At 47.1% G+C, this 21,872-nt stretch overlaps 3 protein-coding genes and 1 long non-coding RNA gene across 5 annotated transcripts; all 4 read left to right on the plus strand.

Moving 5' to 3' along the window:
- The first annotated feature begins 84 nt into the window (after positions 1–84).
- Positions 85–5,138, plus strand: LOC100822352 (nitronate monooxygenase). Its single transcript, XM_003574619.4, has 6 exons — positions 85–402; positions 493–705; positions 1,531–1,626; positions 1,913–2,058; positions 2,160–2,379; positions 4,710–5,138. The coding sequence occupies exons 1-6, from the start codon at positions 268–270 to the stop codon at positions 4,899–4,901; spliced, it is 1,002 nt and encodes a 333-aa protein (XP_003574667.1). The 5' UTR covers positions 85–267; the 3' UTR covers positions 4,902–5,138.
- A 728-nt stretch (positions 5,139–5,866) lies between these two features.
- LOC112271751 lies at positions 5,867–6,686 on the plus strand. The gene is made up of 2 exons (XR_002965076.1): positions 5,867–5,993; positions 6,201–6,686. It is a non-coding gene; the product is annotated as an uncharacterized LOC112271751 (long non-coding RNA).
- Positions 6,687–7,373: 687 nt separating this feature from the next.
- LOC104584236 (EPIDERMAL PATTERNING FACTOR-like protein 1) lies at positions 7,374–8,783 on the plus strand. Of its 2 annotated transcripts, none has more exons than XM_010238435.3 (2): positions 7,374–7,920; positions 8,012–8,783. In XM_010238435.3, exons 1-2 carry the CDS (start codon positions 7,789–7,791, stop codon positions 8,252–8,254), a joined length of 375 nt encoding a protein of 124 aa, XP_010236737.1. In that variant the 5' UTR covers positions 7,374–7,788; the 3' UTR covers positions 8,255–8,783. The 2 variants fall into 2 exon arrangements, with proteins under 2 accessions (XP_010236737.1, XP_014756777.1); XM_014901291.2 differs by having other exon boundaries at positions 8,015–8,783.
- Positions 8,784–10,840: 2,057 nt separating this feature from the next.
- LOC100843369 lies at positions 10,841–18,948 on the plus strand. Its single transcript, XM_010236936.3, has 4 exons — positions 10,841–11,710; positions 12,697–12,841; positions 12,913–14,727; positions 17,751–18,948. Exons 1-4 carry the CDS (start codon positions 10,974–10,976, stop codon positions 18,501–18,503), a joined length of 3,450 nt encoding a protein of 1,149 aa, XP_010235238.1. The 5' UTR covers positions 10,841–10,973; the 3' UTR covers positions 18,504–18,948.
- The last annotated feature ends 2,924 nt before the right edge of the window (positions 18,949–21,872 follow it).

The following is a 21,872-nucleotide window of genomic DNA, read 5'->3' on the forward strand; positions in this document are numbered from 1 at the left end:
GCTCCCGTATCCATCTGCCATGTGGGGAAAAGGAAAACCCCCACCCGCCGCCGCGCGCAATGACGTCCTTCCTGACGCCCGGCGCCATGGACGGACTCGGGCATCCGCCAAAGGCAGCACACTGTCGCCGCACGTCTCATCTTCCAACTCGCCACGGCGGCCTACTTATAAAACCGCCGCCGCCTCTACCATCCGGCAGTTCGGAACTCACACACCTATCGGGATCGACCGGGCCACCGGGAACTGCGACACTATACAGGGAGAAAGATGGGGTGGAAGGGCATCCTGGGCTTCGACTACGGCGTGGTCCAGGCGCCGCTCGGCCCCGACATCTCCGGCCCGGAGCTCGCCGCCGCCGTCGCCAACGCCGGCGGCATAGGCCTCCTCCGCCTCCCCGACTGGGTACCTCGATTTCCCCTCCCCTTTGCCCTTTCGAAGCGCGCTTGTTTTGGGGTCTCGTGTTGGCTAATCGCTTGCTTTACCTGCCTGCAGCCGGCGCCGGATCACGTGAGGGAGCTGATACGGAGGACGAGGAGCCTGACCGAGCGGCCGTTCGGGGCGGCCATCGTGCTGCCCTTCCCGCACGAGGAGAACCTGAGGGTTGTGCTGGAAGAGAAGCTCGCCGTGCTGCAGGTGTACTGGGGCGAGTTCCCCAAGGAGCGGGTCGACGAGGCCCACCGCGCCGGCGTCAAGGTCTTGCATCAGGTGAGATGCATGTTCACTGGAATGGATGAATTTCGGCTTGTGCTTACCACTTGTGCCGTTGTTATTGCCAATTTCCCTGTCTGATAAGTTTGGTGAGCCAATGTCTGTTCCAGTTTCCCTAATTAACGTATTTGATGTCATTGTTAGTATTTTGATGCGAAGATATGGCCCTGAAAATAGACTCTGTGTTCCTACCGACAGACCTAACTAAATGTCCAACTCATAAGCCCAAAACCAGGGGAGCAAAATCATGTTTGTTTTTTAAGAGTGGGGGCAAAGTCATTGGCGGCTGGTGGCTGGTAGATAGTGATGGTTACTTAATGTTTCGTTAATTTGCTAAAGGAATGGACAATGGGCATGACTGTGTATATCAAACTTCAAAGAGGTCATGTGTTCTCCTATGGTTTCAGTCAAATGTGATGGACAATAAGGAGCAGGCTTTGATCTTTAATTAACAGATGGAGACTGCCAACAGAATCAGGCTTACCGAATACCGATAGTGAACATAAAGTCGAGTTAATGAGAATTACTTTGTTACTTTGCCTTCTGGCAATCAGGCTTTGATGAAAAATTTGGTGCCAAGAAATACGCTACAAGTTCCACTACAAGATCTGTAGTGAAGGCCTTGGTGTTCTATGATGATGATATGACCATGCACTCCCTCTGTCCCATATTAAGTGATGAAATATTACATGTATCTAGACACATTTTTAGATACATCCATATTTGGGAAAATTTGAGTCAATATGGGACGGAGGGAGTACATTCTTGCATATATTTTTTGTCGATTATCGATATTTAGATTTTCCCTTTTGATTTGTGCAGGTCGGTACCCTTGAGGAGGCAGAGAAAGCTAAGGAAGCTGGTGTAGATGGAATTATTGTTCAAGGCCATGAAGCAGGGGGGCATGTGATTGGTCAAGTAAAGTCACTATTCAATGTTGTTTTTTAGTTTTTCAATTTTGTGAAACGTTCCTAGGCAATCTGCCAAGAAGCATGCACACATGCATTAAGAATCTACACCATGCACCTATGCTATATGTGAGGCTAGTGATTTAGCTTTCTTCCCTCGTACACAGCGTGATTTAACTTAAGGTCCCTTTCGTGGTGTCATCTCTGGAAAAGCAGAGCAAGCCTCAGATCCCTGTCTCCATTGAATTGTCTTCATGGGCTTTCCATCTCAAACATCTTTTCTTTTGAAAAAAAAGGAGGGTCTCCTACCGTTGCTGCCAAGAGTAGTGGATCTATTTTCGGATAGTACTATCCTGGTTATCGCGGCTGGTGGAATTGTAGATGGTCGTGGCTATGCTGCAGCATTGGCACTTGGTGCTCACGGTGTTTGCTTAGGAACAAGGTATTCTCTTAATCTTGTCCTTATGTGAATATTGGAAACAGAACCTTTATTTTATAGTTGCATGGTCTGGTTTTCACGATAGGAAATTCTGTAACATTCAGGTTTGTGGCTACTGAGGAAAGCTTTGCACATCCTCAGTATAAGAAAAGGCTAACAGAGATGAGCTGTACGGACTATACAAATGTATTCGGGCGAGCTAGATGGCCTGGTGCTCCACAACGTGTCCTGAAAACACCCTTCTATGTTGAGTGGAAGAATCTCCCAGATCATGAAACAGAGGAAAATCAGCCTATTATAGGCCACTCTATCATCCATGGTGTGGTATGTTTTTGTTGTTTCATTTTCTTGAATTTGTTCCCTTATTCTGCATTTGGAAGTTGCTATGATCTTTGTTTTGACATTTCTGATCGTCTTCTTTTGATCAGTAGTGCAAAATATTTCAATTGATATGGACATAATGAAAAGTGAATGCGCTTTATCAGAAGCGCTTTGCTGGCCAAACTGCAATGCAGGCTTCTAACATGGGGATGTTACTTGAAACCTTAGTAGTCAGAAACAGTCTTGGATTCGTTCATTTGATTTGGTTTGACTAACATATGTAGCTTCTCTTCTAGGGGATCATAATTCTAATAGACCTGTAATTTTGTCCAAATTTAGGCATGGTAGGCAACTTTAGGAGTTCTTGGGGGAAAGGCTGCTCAAATTTAGCACCGGCAAGCCCCCACAACAGAACCAACCTACGTTGCAAGTTACATCCAAACTGGAGAACTGAATTCTAGAGCTCATACGATCAGACTTTGAATGTCCATCGTAGTTCAGGATTATTTCATTGATAGGAGCACTATAAATTCTCAAATGTTCTGTGTACCCATTTACCTTCCTTGTTTCTAGGACTGCATCATTTTGCTACTTGTACTTTAGGGCATGGTAGCATGGTTATAATGGAGAGCGGATTTTTTGCTCCGGGTGGCAATCACACCCGAAATCTGAGCCGCCCACCTTGTTTTGGGATCTGTGCCCCTGATTTTCGGTTTCCAAAATACATTTGCAATACATGGCAGTGGCGCACGTGGGGACCACGCATGTGGGATTCCAACCCCCCTTTCTTCTTTCTTCTGTCTGCCCTCTCCACAGCAATGTCGCCTCCCTCCCCCCCCTCTCTCTCCCACCCAACAGCCCATGGCGGCCGGAACAGGGACCTCGGCCGGTGCGGGACGGCGGCGTAGCCGGAGATGGAGGCTTGGGCGTGTCTAGTTCGACATCGAACGCACCCTGGCTGGGTATTCTCTCCCCCCCGGCCATCATGTTCGAGCAAGAACTCGAGGGCGGCGGGACGGGGCAATAAATCGAGCTGCAAATCGTCGGAGCAGGGGGAGGGCCGCCGGAGTTCCAAGCTCGGCCACGGCGTGGCCATGATCCGTTGTCGCAGTTCGGAGCTCGTCCACGGCGTGGCCACGGTCAGCATGACGCGGACGCGTGGTGCCGCCGCCCCCCTGCCCGGGCACGAAAAAGCCACCGGGGTGCCGCCACCCCCACGCCCGGGCACGGCCGCACCGCGTCGTCACCGCCAGCCAGCACCCGCCGCCCCCGTCCCCCCCTCTCTCACGGCGGAGCTCGTCCATGGCGCCGCCGACATCTTCACCGAGTTCATCTTCACGGGGTCCGGCTCCGACAACGTCCAACCGCAGCGTCTTCCCCAACTCCGGCATCCAGCCGCCGGAATCTCGAGAACGGCGGCTCGTTCTGGAGCCGGCCGAACCCCGACAACATCCATGGCGCAGGAGGAACAGGCGGACGGGTTCTTCTAGTCGAAATGAACAAGGGCGGAGTGGACAAGGGCAGAGCTGGCAGCGAACGGGAGCAGCAATCGGCGGTCGCCACCGTCGGACGGGAGCAGGGGAGAGAAAAGTGAGAGAGAAAGGCAGAGGAGGAAGATAGCGTGGGGGGAGGTGGGGGCAGAGAAATCAGGCGGTGGTGGAAGGGAAGCAAAGCACATGGTGGGCCCAACACTGTTGAAGAATACAAAATTAAAATGGGCATACGGATCCAAATACATATAGGAGGAAGATAGCGTTTACGAATCTCAACGTGCTTTGTAAGGTGCAGATTCAGGGTGCGGTCGCACCCAGGTGCAAGAGGACATTTCCCGGTTATAATGTGCTTTCCTTTCAACCGAAATGGGACCACCTACGGTGCCGTTTTCTTGTACTAATAGACATCTACAGTCAATCGCGTGATGGTACTTCTGACTTTGGGGCAAGACCTATATTTATTTGTTAATGGTATCTCAGTTATATTTGCCTTTTTTCTTTCACTATTATTAGGATTATTTATTTACTTGCATTCAGTTAAACCTGAATCTATTTTCCGGACTTGCTAGATACACAGTATTGATACAAGTTAAAACGACATAATGTGCTTATGTGCATATTCACTCTTAAGTGCCAAATGATTTTGAAAATGTTCTACTCATACTGTATCATAGATGTGATAAATCATGGTGATCTATTATGCTGTTTTGTACATGTCACGTACAAACAGCATGATAGAGTAGTTTGGCAAAGCACTCATTAGAACTTTAAATGCACATTTCGTACTTCTGCATCTGGACCTGAATAACGGACAACTAAACAATGATTTCCCAATTCCAGCACAAGGATGTACGTCGGTTTGCTGGTACTGTCCCTAATGCAACAACAACAGGCGATATCAATAGCATGGCCATGTATGCTGGCCAGGGTGTTGGGCTAATCACGGAGATCGTACCAGCAGGTGAAATTGTCAAAAGGCTAGTTGCTGAAGCACAGCATGTCACCGGAGAAAATCTTTCCGTTTTTCCCTGATCATGGACAGAGTACCGGTAAATCCTCCCTAAACCGCAAACCTGTCTAATGTTGTATCCTGGTATTTACAAGTAATAGCCAACCAAAATAATTAGTTGGCAGAGGTTTTCTTTGGCCACGATGTTGTACTTGTAAGTAGTATAGGCTAGTGGTGGCGTAACTGGTGCTATACGCTATTTGTATGTAATAACTATAATAAGCAATGAAAAGAAAGAGATTTGATTTTCAGTACCATCATATAAGAGGCTGACAAGCGGAGCATGGGAATTGGGGTTTAGGGTGCGTGCGTGCCTCGTATATTGGGACGGAGATAGTACACTTCAAAGCTATTGTTATATTGGGACGGAGGTAGTACACTTCAGTGCTATTGTCATGAGCAATACTCCCTGATTATCAATGAGTTTTTAGCTCTAAAAATTATCAATGAGTTTACCTAGGAAATTTATCTCGCCCACAGTATAAGTACCCCCACAAAATTGCAGCTGTGCTGTGCGCTTCATGAAAGGATAAGCTGCCCAAACAGGCAAACGTGACTAGTCGTACATGGTGGACTACTGGTCTGGTATTTGAATCGAGAGTTGGATTCAGCTGGGGTCTTGCATGCATTTTGGCAGACGTTTCTGTCCAAACGCCATTGATGCATCGGTCGGCTCTTTCACCAACCTAATAACTGGGGGGGATTGCTCCAGTCGCGGACCACCCTCACTTCAATGCCCATACCTTTGAGCTTCTGACTAGATCATGCCGGGGAGGAGAGAAAAGGAACAACGGTACTGCTATCCTTGGGACCAGTCTCTGAGGGGTGAGTTGGACGCTGACAAGGATTTGTCCTGGTAACTTAGCCATGCTGTTGGGCCGTTGGCATATGTGTTTGATCCATGCATGGCTTCTGGAGTTTAGGCTATTTTCTCGTATTTTAGATAGCACTGTGCTGAATCTTAATTATAATTGCTTCTTTTATTGTAGGCTATGTTAATACGTAGTATCCAGACATCCAGGTGTCTAGCTCTACCAAGTTCTGTCAGATATGCCCATGATACATTATATTTTTCGCTATACCTGTTTATAAAGATTCCAGAACATTAACAGAAGGTAAATGACAGTCTGATACTTTTTTTTTTGCAATGACAGTCTGATGCTAACAACCTTGTTATCATCAGAATGCCTATTGTTTAAATGGTGATAAAACCGTTTGTTGTACTCCGTACAACATTGAACATCTTGTTTGAGCCGAGTCGTTTGTTTTAAAAGGCGCTTATAGCGCACAGCTGACTGGAATTTCGCTGTCACCTGCAACAGCCTTTGGATCTTCATCTAATGGTCTTAACCGTTGTTTTAAACGTCCGCTTCCGGCAAAGTTTGGCATGAAAGAAGAACGTGCTGCCGTCAACAATAGCGCAGTTGTACATTCTTCTATGGAAGTCACTGACTGTTCCATTGCCTCGCCATAATAAGACGCGGACGTGACAGCATAGCCTAGAGCTGTTCGCCAGCACCCACCTTTTCATACCTCAGCGTAGGTTGGCAGAGGACGTCCTTTCTGCCTCTTGGGTCTTCTTGGCCTTTGACTGGCCTTTCTGCGGATGTAAAAGGTTTTGCAAGGACAAAAAGGAGAACAGATCCTTTCCCCCTTCTACATACGCCGTATACTAGTACTGCTAGTATGTTACTGTACATATGTACCTAAGCAAGTACTGTACTATCTTTTGAGTGGAAAAAAGCAATGAATGCGTTCTGCCTCCTTCGAGACTGAATCAAAACATCTTGATGCTACAAGTTATACCACGAAATCCTGTAAAAGAATGAGTAACCATGAAAAAATAATTATAATGATGAATCTGGTGGATCTTGATTGGGTACTATAGCTGTTGATATTTCTTGATATATAAGCTTGATCAAACTTTTTCAAGCGGAGGTAGGATCAGGGCATCTATTGGCTCCTATGGGAGAATTTTGGCCACTTGACAGCTCGGTTTGCACACCACCTGAATTAACTGCCCAATCTGCCATTTAAGTTGATCATCCCAATATTGTTGTTGGTGCCTGGCCCTGGCCGCTCGCCTGCGCGCACCGTTTTGCCGTTGCCGGGTTGGATCCGATGTATTTTCTCGTTGGCCGTTCCATGAATACTCCACTGACCACTCGTAGCAGCTGCAGGCAGGCTAGTCAAAGCCCCGGACCCGTGCTCCCAGGTGGCGGGCCACCAATGGCCGGCTCTGGCCATTGCTGTTTGCTTGCTGGCTGTCGCGGTAAATAAAACCCGTGGAATTCAATCCTAGCCAGCTCGCTCGTGATGAGTGTTTACAGCGGCGACCGCTCCGTACAGTCCTGTGTACGCTCGGTCGCAGGCAGCAGGGCCCCGCTTGAGTCCGAGATCTCATCTCACCATTGCTCGCAGTCGCAGCACGGAGCAGAGGAGACGGTGATAAAGATAGCGCGCAGGAGGGAGAGGAAGCCTGTGTCATTGACGAGAGAGATCAGGAAAATCTAGAGCGGGGAATAAGAAATAGAGAGAGACGTCTCCTGGAAATTGTGCCTCTACGTGCTCTCTTATCGTCGAAGCCTTCCCTTCCCCATGCCGTCGTCTTTGTTTCTTTGACCCCTTGGCGGCCTCCTCCTTCCTTGTCAGTCGTTGCGTCACCAGTGCAGTGCAGTGCAGCAGTGCCCTCCCGCCCCCATAGATACACATACGTTGATACATACACGCGCGCTAGAGCGGCAGTAGAGCTAGCTAAAGCTTGCCTGCAGCTTCTAGATTCCTGCTATAAGTAGTAGCCTTCCTCCTCTTCGTCTTCTTCCTGTTGTTGTTCTTCTTCTTCCTCTACCCTTGTCCCCATACCTGGTTCTGACTGACTGGCTGACGACTGAGCGGTCGATCGGGTTCACCATGAGCTCACCAGCTGCCATGCTTGCCATCCTGATCCTCACGGTCGCCGCCTCGCTGAGCCTTCTTCTCCTCCTTGAGCCAGCCTCCGCCGCCAGGCATCCATCAGCTCCCCTCTACTCATCCTCTCCCACGGTACATACCATCAAATATCCATCCTTGTAACATTAATCTTTCAATCTCTTCATCTCTTGAGTCTGATTGAGTCGACTGTGTGTGCGTACAGCAGGGCGGCGGCGGGGAGAAGGAGGATCAGGAGCAGAAGGTGCGGCTGGGGTCGAGCCCGCCGAGCTGCCGCAACAAGTGCTACCAGTGCAGCCCGTGCGGCGCGGTGCAGGTGCCCTCGCTCGCCGCGCCGGCCGGCCCAGCGACGACGGCCCAGGAGGCGCCCCCGGTCGTGCCGCTCTCCAACAACTACAAGCCGCTCTGGTGGAAGTGCCAGTGCCGCGACCGACTCTACGACCCCTGACGCGCGCCATCGATCGAGCCTCCGATCCGGGCCATCCGGCACAGAGATCGCCGGCCGGCGACGGAAGGGACGACGGTTTTTTTTCTTTTGGGGGATGGTATGATCCGTGGAGTAAATTTCTACACAGTGGGTAGCTAAAAACCTCCAGTTCCGTCCTGAATAGAAATTTTGCTCCTATCAATGGTCCCTGCTCTTTGGGCTTTAGCATTAGGACATTTTCGTTTAATTTTTTTTGTTTTTGTTTTCGATCTATCCTCATTTCCAGTTTCTGCTTATGATGTTTTGGACCGCATCTACTGCATGTCGGGTCTCACTCTCATGTACATTAAGCATGTGCTGCTGTGCTGACCAAGGTCCGAGGGATGGAATCATGGCGAATCCATCCATCATTGGGTGCTGGGCAAGGATAGAGTGTATAGTGCTGCTAGTTAATCCCCTGTCCTTGACTGTCCCCGTGTGCATCATGACTGTTTTCTCCTTCTTCGATCTTTCTGACTTGCTTAATGATGATTACACTTGATTTTCGAAAGTATTAGTAATACCGCAAAGTTTGATCGTATGTACTGAGATCGGCAATTACAATCCAAAACCGAAGGGACATGGAGCAAAGGATCAATGGTGGACCATATACTCCTGTTATCACGGCGCTGTGGTTTCATGTTAAAGGCAATGATGGGAAGAGGATAATTGTACCGAATGGGCCACAGTGCCTAACGCCCATATCATTCACGTGAGATAATTCGATTACCGAGAGGTGCATTAGTGCTGGTGTCTACTCCTATCTGAGCACATGTTTTGGGCTTCTCAGCAACTACTTTTCAGGTGAAACACAGCTCTCGCCCATCGGACCCTTGTTCTATGCTCCCATTCTCGTAGAAACAGAAACGAAGCAAACAGTTCAGTTAAGCACCCGCCTTCATGTGGCTGTTTTAGCCGCAAGATTTGATCTATTATTACATACAAAAACCACCGGGTTTATTTTTTAAACAACGCCCACGCGCCCAGCAAATCTCTTGGGTGTCGTCGGACCCAAGAGCTGATTATGGATGTTCAAAAAAGAAAAGAAAAGAGCTGATTTTGGAGAAACGAACGAAAGCACCCTGTAACGAACAGGGCTATACTGTGCTACTCTGCTGTAACCAGTGTTTGACGCACTCTATTTGGCTAGCACGACGTCATGTTAACAGTTAACGAGGAAGAGCGGGTGGCTAACTACTATGGCCTACTCCTAGCGAGTAGATTATCAAGCACGTACGGTGTAAGCTTGGTCTACTCCAATGCTGGCTTCACGTCCTTGCTAGCTACTAGATCCTTACATGATTTGATTTGCCAGACTAAATTTTGCTATATGCACATAATATTTTGTTAGTGGTTTTAAAGCCACTGTCGCATGAAAATACTTTTCAACACGAATTGTTTTCTCAAACTCGCACCAAACTGTGTGTCTTTTTCATTAGAACAGACGGCCAAAGTTACAAAATCCAGAGGCCGAACAAACGAAAAAAAAGGGGAGGCAAGAGCCAAAAACAAGAGCAAAACAAACTATATACAAACAAACAACCTGGATCGTTTTGATGATCAAAGCTTACCGTTAGATAATCAAATACACTTTAAAATTAGCATTTAGAAATAATGCACGAGGGTTAAGAAAATCTAGGGTCCTCAAAAAAAGGAAACTTATTGTCATTCTGAAAAAGATGCACGCAAAGGGCTATCTCGGCCTTTTGGATTTTTAAGAACAATTATCTCGCTTTACTGATTCATAAAGGAAACATAATAAATCTATACAGTCGTATCTTGCCGTTTCTTCGTGCTAACGGAATTGCAGAATACCGTATTTGCACAAGCTGACATTATAGTTTTTCAAAAGCTGCATGAGCCGCGCACTTTAAACTTTGAGAATTTAAGATCCGTCGAACACACCATGTCTGGGCCATGCTTTTGCAATACAACGTATGAAACTGCTCCTCCGTCGATGAATAGATAAAAAAAAAAGACAAGTGGCAAACAACTGAACTGCATGTAGTATCATTTTTTTTTGTGAAGAGAACTGCCTGTATCATTGAAAGACATAAGAACCTTTTGCGCAAAAATAAAGAAAGACGGTTCCTCAAAAAAATAAAGAAAGACATAAGAACCTGCAAAGTAAATTGTACTCCGTATTAGACTCTTTTGGAAAAATTAATTAAGTAAAAAATAATAAATGACATAAAAAGAAAGAAAAGGTGATTTTTTTAGGGCAAGTGATTCTTTTTGTTCTAAACCACTAACGGGCGGGCTAAATAGCTGGGGGGGGGGGGGGGTCTGGGCCTCTGGAGTAGTGGGGCTGTTTGATGGAAATGCCTAACATATTGGGCCACAACTGACGAGTCGGCGGCCCACCCATTCCATCAAACCACACCTACCCCAACAAATTTACGAGCCAACCAAGCCCACGCGGCTGAATTTTGCGTGCCCGCCTCTGTCGTCATCGGTTGGATCTGCGCCGTTAGCGACCCCCTCTCCTCAGATCCAACGGTCGCCCTGACCACCTAGAAACACGACAACCGTTTCCGCCCGAGACTTGGTGCAGAGGTAGTCCGCGAGCGTGTCCCATTGCCCGTATTCCCATTTCTCAAACCCCCGCCCGTCTCCTCGGCGACGCTCGGATCGGGGGTCACCGCCGCCGCCCGCCGCGTTCCTCCCGGCCCCGGGCGCGACGCCGCCGTGGGGGTTCGTGATGGTATCAATGGCGACGGAGATGGTCCCCGTGGTGGACCTCCGCGTGCTCTCGCAGTCCGACCTCGACGCCCTCGCCGTCGCCTCCGCGCACGCCGTGGCTCCGGGGAGCTCCCCCGACGCCGAACCCCTCCCGCCTCTCAAGATCGACCGCGCCGTGTTCAACGAGAGCGCCGGGTCCCGCAAGCAGACCTTCACCCGCCTGCGCCTCGGCAACGCCGCGGGTTCATCCTCCTCCGCCCCTACCGCCATCGACACCTCCCCTCCCGCCACCGCGCCTTCAGCAGGGAACGACCCCGGTAACAACCTCATCGCCTACCACCTCAGAAGCCTCTTCGCCCGCGACGACCCCTCCCGCCCGTCCTCTCCTCCGCCTCCACCCGAAACCCTAGCCCTAGCCCTACTCGGCACCTCCCATTCGCCGCCGCGCTCACCGTCTCCTGACCCCGACCGGCAGACTACGAACTCCAAGGGGATCTCTGTTGATCTGGTGAGGCTCGCAGAGCTCGATGGCCTGTACGATGAGGAGTTAGGAAAGCGGACTGCTGGGCTGATGTCTGAGGCAGAACTGATGGGATTCATCAAAGGACTCGGAGGGAAGTGGGTGAGCCAGAGGAAGAAGAGGAAGTTTGTGGACGCGTCCTTCTTCGGGGATCACCTCCCTAGTGGCTGGAAGCTGCAGCTCGGGCTCAAGCGGAAGGCGCGCCAAGCTTGGGTGCATTGCTTATCTTACGTGAGGTTTGCTTCTATGCCTTGTCATGATTTCCCTATGCGTTATGATATCTTTGTAGTGGTGGTACCAATGTATGGAATGAAATCATGACTTACAATTGTGTAACAATCTTGATGCTTCCTATGGTGTACAATATGGATATGATAATGTATGCTGATTGATTTGTGTGTGTGGTGGTTTTGGTTCATGTATACATTTAAGCTAGGTTAGCACTATCAATTTTTAAGTTACCATGAATTTATCAGGGCGGATGTTTTTGTTTGAATGCTAGAATCGTTTATTATAGCCTAGCTGTTAAATTTATGGCATGCATGTCTCCTGAATAGGAATACCTTTTATATGTTAATAATGTTATTGTACAAAAAATAAATAACCCAAGGGAACATGAACTGAGATTCTAGTTAAATCATAGTAATGGATTTTTGTGTGTGAAATGAAGATTGGTGCTTCGTTATTGTGTATGAGCATTGATCAGCCTTCCAATCAATTAAAATATTCCCAAGATATTATATTCCACCGTTATTCTTGATGATTGTTTTTCTATATTATGATGAAAATTATGTCTTGCCTTTAAATTGCTTAATTTGTAAACTCAGTAGAATCATTTTTCCTTTCAAATCCTGCTTGGATTGTCGTATTGTTTTGGGAGGCTGTGGTATTTGGTTCAACTTCCCGTCTCCCCCCAAAGTTGAACTAACCCCCGCCACGCCCACACCAAAATAAAATAAAATCCAACAGTCCAAGTAGGGCCTTAAGGTTATCTCCCTTTTGGTGGCAGGAATCAATGTCCAATAACCTGCACGGCCTTCTTTTCAGACTGTTGTATTTTTTTGCTTAGATAACCTAGTTGAAATAAGAGACACTTGGAATGCTGCCCAGTGAATCCATTTCGTAATATTTTTGGTATTTAAGTCATACCAGGCCAATTTTGCATTTGCGTATGTTCTTTTTTTTTCCATATCATAACTAAATGTACAAATATATTTTCCAGTCCCACAGGACGTAAGTTTGCTAGTTGCAAAGAAGTTTCTGCATATCTTATGTCACTCCTTGGGTATCCGGAGGTCAGAAAAGTTCCTATTCAGCATAACAGCACCGGACAGCGTGACTTGTGTGACGGCGATGGTGATAATGATGTAAGTTTAGAGTGTATGCCCTTTTTTATGTACTTGTGTTTCCCTAGTTTGATTTATGGAGTATCTGACAGGCTGCTGGATTCCAACATCAAGTTGATTCAGTTGTGGACAACCAAAATGTGTTGCCGGTTACTTCTGTTGCCTTTTCCAGTCATTCCAGCAATTCTCACGGTAAGGTACAAGGGGATATAAATCCAGCAAATACTTATAAGTGCCAGGAATGCAATTTAACTCTTCATGATCAAAGTGCCTATGCACAACACCATATGCTATTTCATGAAAAGGGGGCTAAGAGGCGCAGGAAGAGTAGCAAATTTGGTCAGCCAGTAGCAGGCAAAGATGGGAAATTTGAATGCCCTCTATGTCACAAGACCTTTGAGGAGCAATCATGGTACTTTGGTCATGTTGGAGCCCATGCAAAGCATCACGGGCTTACTCCTGAAGCGTTCTTAGATAAGATCTCATCAGGAGAGATAGCTGATGATTCATTGACAGGCATGCAATTTACCTTTCAGGAGCTTACTGAATCACGTGAACAAAACGCTAAGACTTCAGGACAATCTGGTTCTCAGCATCTAAATTATCCAAAAGATAAAGGGGGTGATAGCTCAAAAGCTAAAGAATTTTTTAGCACAAAATACATGGATAATTTCAATAGGCCCGTTGAAGCTTGTTCTAGATCTGAAGAGATTTCTCCCGTTACAGATACTCGAAGCGCATGCAAATATAGAAACAATTCAGCGGACTATACTGGTGTAACTGTTCCAAAAATAGCTAATCAACTGGATGGCAGGATTGGTGGCCTTCCTGAAGTTGCAGATTTTAATGATCAAGCTGGAAGTTACAATGATTTCAGACCTACTATTTTGGCAAATGCCAACCATTACAAGGACCAAATTACTGATCGTGGCTTGGCTGCTTCTAAGCATGGTGGGGTGAATAACACTGTGAAAGCAAGAGATGTCAACCTTAATTCATGCCTAGCCACAATATCTTTCCCTATTGCTAGTGCAAACAACGAAACATCAATTTCCCTTGATGACACTAATCAATCATCTATTGCTGGAAAATGTTTTAGTGGCAGTTTTAATAATAATGATGGTGCATCTACTACATCTTCCTGTTCTGGATCGAACAATAAAGTATCTGGTTTTGTTGGTGTATCTAATGGATCGTCTAATGCTTCCAGATGTGTTAGTGCTAGTCATGGTGATGATGCTGTTGCCAATACTTTTAGCAACAAGAATAATACTATGGTGTACCACTCTAGTTTGAGCACACACCCTACCTCTCCTGTTGCAACTGGCGTGGATTGTTTTCCTTCCCGTTCGGCACATCCAAAGGACAGTGACAAAGAGGGTGCATACGGTACCCGAATGGATGCCATGCAGAACAGAACAAGTAATGCAGCTGGATTTAGTGCTGAAGCTTATAATAGTGGTATCTATACTGCTGATGTCACTGGAAGGAATTGTGCTCAATTTAATAGTAGCTTCAGTCACCTAAAACCCAATACTCCAAGCCGCTGTTCACAACCTGAATCAAACACTTTGACAGCCAATAACTTTACCAAGGGAATTGATGTCAACTGCATGAATGGTTCTTTTGTTCATAGAAGTGATGCCAACAACATGAAGGGTTCTTTTGTTAATAGGCCCATCAGCAACAATGAACCAAATGGGTACGTGCATAGCATGATGGGAAAGCCGAGTAACGCTATGCAAAACCATTACAATGGAGCTGCTCCTAGCTGCGCCCCACTCAGTGCAGCTAACACTAGTCAGAATGTCAACGGTCTAATGTCTATGCAGGCCAATTTTGGTAGTATGTCCACTCTGGTTCATTCTGTTGGTGATGTTCCGAGGAGCAGCACAACCAAAGATCAGGTAAAATTTACATGTTTTTGTAGACCTTTTGATAGCTCTTGCACTGTTTAACATTGGTTTGATTTTTTTTTGGAGGCCAGAAATTGGGGTTATGGCATCCAGTAAATATGAACAATATTAAACTTCGCTAAATGCTATATGGAATCCAAATACTGTTTGGTAAATACGAAACTGTTACAGTATGGTTTCTGTAAACATGCTATGGAATCCAAACATGGTTTCGTTAAATACCGAACTGTTTTGGTATGGCTTCAGTAAATGCCGTACTAACCGAAGTTCACGCGAATTTAAAAATGGATCGCGACACTCTACTCTTTTTTTTTCTATCCCTTAAGAGTCAGTACAGATTGATCAGCATGCATAGGTGAATTTACCCACAAGTTCTACAATATACACATGTGCTCTACTCCATTCACAGTACTTTGATTTCTGATAGGGGCTTATTTACCCAATTCATAAATTCTTTACATGGTAGTATGAGCCTAACATGTTCAGTATGTAGCTAGTAATTTAGAAAATCGTGCGTACACATGCATGCATGGCCGAGTTATAGCAGTCTCTCAGATCTTGGCTCTGTCTCGCGATAGATTAGCAACGAAGGGAAGCAGTGTGGGACCAGGGGAGCAACTAGCGTGGCTGTGTGGCAGGCTGGTAGTGCCTACAGAGAGCCCAGGAGTCCAGGATGGCAGGACAGGACTGCAGGGCCTTACTATTGGGCTGGGGCAGAATGGTTGATGCGAGTTTATTGGCTTGGGATTGATAAGGCTGGGGAGGAACTTCAGTTATTTTGTTTTACCTTCTTTTTTTAGCTTTCATACCGAACTAACTTAGGCTGAAATGAGAACCGAACGCTGGCTCAGCAGTGTAGGACGTCCAGTGTCCACCCAATGTCCCATTCCTCGAACAAATTGCCAGAGCGCCTGGCCTATGTAAGGTTCCATAGTTCAGGCTTTTTTAACTTCCTGATGAGTTAAGGGGGTAAATTGGACTTATTTCTTTCCGGAAACAGTCATACGGGGATACAGCGAATATATATAATATAAAATAAAAAACTGCCATGTATAAAGAATAATCGTACGACATCAGTAGAAGCCAGCTAGCCTAACTGCCTAAGGGGTATTATTTCTTTCCAAAAATAGTCGTACGGTAATATGGTTAATTATATTATATATATATATATATATCTATATAAAATTAAAAAATGCCATGTATAAAGAATAAAAGTGCCTCGTGGGTATAAAAACAGAGGGAGAGGGGATCAGTTAGGGAGAAGAGAGAAGCCGGAGGGGCTGTCTGCTGGAGGCTGGATGGCGGAGGCCGGAGGGCAGAGAGCGGAGGGGATTGGCGGCGGCGCGACCACGGATGAGTTGAGCGGCGGCGGCCGGCTAGTCCAGCGGCCAGCGAGTTCAGCTGCGGCGTCCGGTGGCGGCGTGGTAGCGATGGCTGCAGGTCAAGCCTCGAGCAAATGGTCCCTTCCATGCGCCCCCTGCAAGGTTAGTTTTTTTTCGGGGCCTTTGGGCCATCCCGATCATAGTTACCGGATTCGCTCAATACACCGCCGAACCGGGTTCGAATTCGTTCTAGAATTAGGTCCAGCCATGCGCCCCCTGCAAGGTTAGTTTTTTTTCGGGGCCTTTGGGCCATCTAGATCGGGGTTCGAATTCACGGCCCGATTCACGACCTGCACAAACACAGTTCGATCACCAATTTGGCTTGTCATTTGGCCGCGGTGCTTCCCTCGCCGCTCGATGATGCCACCTCTTATCACCAACGGGTGTTGCAGGAGAGGAAGGCTGCCGCACGGGGGAGGAGGAAGGCCGCCATGTGAGGAAAGAGAGGAAGGCCGCCGCATGCCGGAGGAGTGGGAGGCCGCCGTACGCTGCCGCCTGCAGGAAGAGGAAGCAGAGGAAGGGCGTGGCGGCGTGCTCCGTGAGCCGGAGTCGATTGGGGTGCACGCAGGAGTGCAGGCCACAGCATTGCTGGGCTGGGCTTTTGCCAGTTCACCTGCAGGCTTTGGTCCAGATTATGTTTGCCATTTTTTAATGACGTAAAAAAAATCTATGAATGCACATATATGCATGGTGATCGGGGAACCCGTTCTCCGAATCGCAAACCCAAATCGCCAATCGAGCGAACTCCAAATCCGGTAGCTATGATCCCGATCCACTCGTCCCCTTTTTTTCTTTAATTCGAAAATCAGGGGACACTCGGGGACATGCATATCCTGGCATGTGAGCATGTGGATCAGGGTATACTCAGAGTCATGCGTATCCTGGCATGTGAGCATGTGGATACGGCAGTGCTGGCCGTATCGGTGCTTCATAGCTCTGCATGGTAGCAAAACTACACTGGTTCAGACATCACAATATTTCACTTAAAAGAAATATTTTGTAAACTGCTCTATTCATAGTTACCAAGATTTGCAGTTCACTTGGTTCGCAATTTGACACTTTCTAGAAATTATGCAGATACATAAATACCTATAAACAAATTATTGCAAGTTAATTTTAGATTGATACGAGCACAGTACCTCTTTGATCTTCTAGGTCCTTTTTATAAACAATACATTCTTACATGTGAAATTTACGTTATATGTTTATAGAATAGAACTGGACTTTAGCTCAGTGGTGCTTGCGCAGTGGCATCACCCTCGCCAGCAGGCTTTGGCTCCTGTGAGGTGAATTAACCTTGCTTCTTATTTAACGAAGCGAACAAAAGCCTGGCGTCTCTTTGTCTAGGAACAAAACTGTGTCCCCCCTGTTGCCTCCCCTGTAGGCCCCTCGTTTTTATAGAAAATCTGTTGTTTTTTGCAGGGAACGTATACAATTTATATTTTATACTTCTATAAATGTGCTGATTGGCAATCTGGTTTTTGCAGCTGTTGCTTAATATGATTGTTTTTTATATCTCAGTTGTATTCTTTCTTTCAAAGCTAATTTCTTTGTGCTTTACGTTGTTGAAACATAGACCTTTCATGCTGTGAATACCCATGTGATAACTGATTTTTGCAATATTGAAAACAGTGTGACTTGCAACTTGGATTTGGTGGCCAGAAGCAGCAGATATCGGCTCGTTATGGAGATCTCAGCCCTGCTGCATCTGGATCCACTCAGCTTGGGGGCATGGGCAGGAATAATAATTTGCCCGCTGGATCCTCACAGTTTGGGAGCATGGCCAGACCTAATTCTTTGCCTGCTGGATTCTCACAGTTCGGGAGCATGGCCAGACCTAATTCTTTGCCTGCTGGATCCTCACAGTTTGGGAGCATGGCCAGACCTAATTCTTTGACTGGTGGATTCTCTCAGTTCGGGAGCTTGGCCAGTTCTAATTACTTGCAAACTGGATCCTCTCAGTTTGGGCGCATGGCTGGACCTAATTCTATAGGTCCTGCTGATTCCTCTCAGTTTGGGCGCATGGCTGGACCTAATTCTAGACCTCCTGCCGAATCCTCTCAGTTTGGAAGCATGGCCAGACCTAATTCCAGACCTCCTGCTGAATCCTCTCAGTTTGGCAGCATGGCCAATCAGAATTTTGTCAGGACATCTGAGCCAACTTTACAGATGGGAAGTGGCCCTCGGGCCCAGTCAGGATGGGATCTGAACTTGTCCAGGATGGTCAATGGAGGAGGCATGACCTTGGAAGTATGTATGTGGTGCAACGGCCAGTACCACCATTTTGGCCCTGTTGAGCAAACGCAGGCCCTCATTTGCCCTTCTTGCAGGGATAAGATGGCTCTTCAGGGTTTGGTGCCCAACGATGGCTCGTGGCAACCCTGAGATGGTGCCGCTGTCTTTCAACCATCTCTGTGGGTGAACCTGAAGACTTGGTGCATGGTTGGTTTTTGTTCATGTATTTGCTACCGTTAGGGTTGAAATTTACCTGCACAGCCTAGTCTGCCGAATTCAGTAGCCTATCTAGGAATGATACTTTATTTGTCGGGCTCCAGAAACTGTAAAGTTCAATTCCAAGATACTAGTGCAGGTCTATGTTGGTAGTTAGAGCTGGAAGAATTGAGTTATCTAGACGTAACTGGTTGCATTTGCCAGGGGATATCTTCTGCAAGTGAAGCCCCTAATTTTCCTGCTCGGATGCAACAAACTCTTCCATAGTTTAGTCATCTTTGTAGTCACAGTTGGAGAGGTTTAATGTTCTGAAGAATCTGGTTGGCAAGTTGGTCAGAACGCAAATTCTATATGTCTGCTTATAATTTTCTTTTCCTGATTTGAACTCTGTCAGCTATAAGAATAATCCTTATGTTAGTAGCTTTAGACGACGCTTAGGCCTTGATATGATCTACGCGAGTAGCCTTAGCGCGCACAGTCGCATAGAGCACCTCGCTACGGTCGATCTCCGGCCACCTGTGCGGCTCGCCGACGAGATCTGCTGGAGGCTGCATGTAGCTCCGAGCCGCGGCAGATCCGCACCCTGACTTGCCATGCAGAACGTGCCTACGCACAGTGCCTCTCAACTGGTTGATCCACTATGACAATGCTGGTACGGCTCTTTTAATTTTCGGTCATGGAGGACGTTGTGCGACAGTGCGAGTGTGTGCGCGCGCATATATGACAGCGATATAGATGTCCGCTGGCTGATCCCAACGTGGGATCGGTTATCTCCCTGACCGTCTGATCCACTTAAAACTATGAATCTCGTACTCCGTATGTTCGATCATCGTAACATTATGTTTGGAAAATCGATTTGGGCCGGATTGGAGAGGGGGGGGTGTTCTGAATTGGGCCGGATGCTTCTGATTTTTTTCTTGATCTACTGCAAAATCAATTTAGCCAAAATCTCAATATATGCAGGACAAAAGCTGACGTTTGCAAGATCTAGACATACTTTATGCAGCAACGAAGAAGACATTTAAATCATCAAAACAATACCTAGCAACACATCCAAAATCGTTGCAACATAATAGTCTTGTGTACGAAACAAATAAGCTGTGTGCTTGTTGCATGTGGAAACATTGTTCGCAACATCCAAAAAATCAAAACCACTAAGGCACTAACCTTCCGCCAGGAATCCAGGATGCATAAGACGCGTTGTATTTGCCGATTTGAGCTCACTGGCGATGAATCTAGCTCGCCAGAGTTTCGTCTGAGCCATATCGGCGAGAGTTTCGTCTGAGCCATATCGGGTGACCCCGAACCCATTCATCTCAATTCTGATACCATTTGAAGCCTAACGACACAAATTCAACCTTTATGAAGGCAAAGATCCATGAAGGAGAAAGAGGGAGGGGAAGCACCATGGTGGCTTGCATCTAGGACAAAGGTGGAGAAGGAAGAGACGAAGCTCGGGAGGATGAAGAATCGCTAATGGAGTTACGGAGAGAAGCAACGGTGGAAATTTGGAACGAGACCGCCCGAGTGTAGGAGAGCGGACTTGGCTGTACGAGGAAGTAGTGAGGAGAAATCACACCGAAGAAACCGCCGGATCGATCAGTTTTAGTTGACGGAGATCATTTTCCTGTGATTAAACAACACTCAAGGTAGTAACAAATTCATTGAACTAGGATTAATCTATTTTCGCTGCAAAAACTAAATACTAAGCTAACTGTGAAGTGACAACATATGTCCAAGTCTCGGTTTGGATTTAGATATTCAAGTGGATGAATTGAATTGCGTGAAATTCCAAATCTGAGTGGAAATGGAATTGGCGTACAATACGTAAATTATACTACTATAGTTATGGGCCGTATTCTGACATCGTCTCGCCTAGCTTGGCCAGGTACTGGTACGTAAATTATACTACCACTCTAGTGGCAAGGACATATATATCTTGTACTAATTATGGGCCGCATGCCCACATCGGCTGGCCTGGCCTGCTACTAGTTTGGGCCGCATAGCCCAGACCCACCTAGGTAGGCCTCTCTATTCTCAATTCTCTTCGTCTAGTACTGGGACTGATCCCCGAATCCCAAATCCCTCACGAGAGCCACCGTCTTCAACCTCCAAGCCTCATGTTCATAAAGTAATATTGGGATACAAGCACAAACAAGACTCTATAATTGACATTTTAACATCGTATTCCAACAACCCTCAAGATCTCAACATGAAGAGCACTTACAACTTGAGTTTAGGTTTAGAAGTCACTTTAAGGATATAGTCATGTCCTTGTTGCACCTAGTGTGCTAGCTTCTCGATCTCCTAGGCATGTTCTGGTGAGCTGGATGAGGTAGGAGGTGTGGACGCATGGGGGTGGGTGACTTGGAAATCCGGGGGACCTAGGGCCCGTTTGGACGCATGGGGCTAAACACCTAGGGCAACAAATCCCTCGAGGGGAATTTATGGTACGCAAGGTGTCCCCTTCCCCACAAGGTGCACTCACTCCGGCCAACAAATGTTCCATGTAGCTATTTGGTCACACTTCGGCAAATGGTGACAGGCTCAAGCTATTTTGTCTTGTGCCGCATCCGGATCATGATGGGGCCATCAACTTCTCTTGGATTGGTTGTGTCTTGCACGTCTTCTTCCATGTTCCCTCCTAGAGCCAGATTTCCTATTTATAAGGATTCTCTTTTTCATCAATAAGAACCCTCGCTTTAGGGGTAGTCGTTTTGGTAGCCAAAATGTCCTCTAGGCAGGTCTATTGAGTGATGCTAACGACAATCGGCCATGGTGGTGGTGGACCAAGACATCATGTAGCCATGTTGTTGTTCTCACAATATGGCAGTGGTGACGTCCAGAAGGCCAAACTTGTTGTTCTCACAATTAAGCAAATTCCGGCCCGGCCCATTAATGACTCAACTCAATCCCTACAAATCACCCTCCCCCCCCCCACATCGCCGTACAGTAGCATCCTATCCCCTCCCTCAATTCAGTCGCCTTTCCCCCTCCTCCCCACAAAAAAAACCCTAGCCGCCGCCTCCTCGACGTCCATGGTCGGGTGCCGGATGGCCCCCCTTTCCGCCGGTTGCGGCTTCTTCAATGCCATGACCCGCTTGCTCCACTGCGCCATCATCATGGATGCTTCTTCCACAATCATCAACCTACAGAGCCTCATGTCCCGCGAGGCGGACCCATTGGATTTCCAGGAGGTGTCGGTGGCCCTGTTTAGCTGGACTGACAACCATCACATTGGGGCACCATAGGAGCCGCTCGTGCTAGGGGGCACGTTCCGTGCCTTCTCGAACACGAACTTCT

Source organism: Brachypodium distachyon, chromosome 3, assembly GCF_000005505.3.
Source record: "Brachypodium distachyon strain Bd21 chromosome 3, Brachypodium_distachyon_v3.0, whole genome shotgun sequence".
Classification (NCBI taxonomy): Eukaryota; Viridiplantae; Streptophyta; class Magnoliopsida; order Poales; family Poaceae; genus Brachypodium; species Brachypodium distachyon.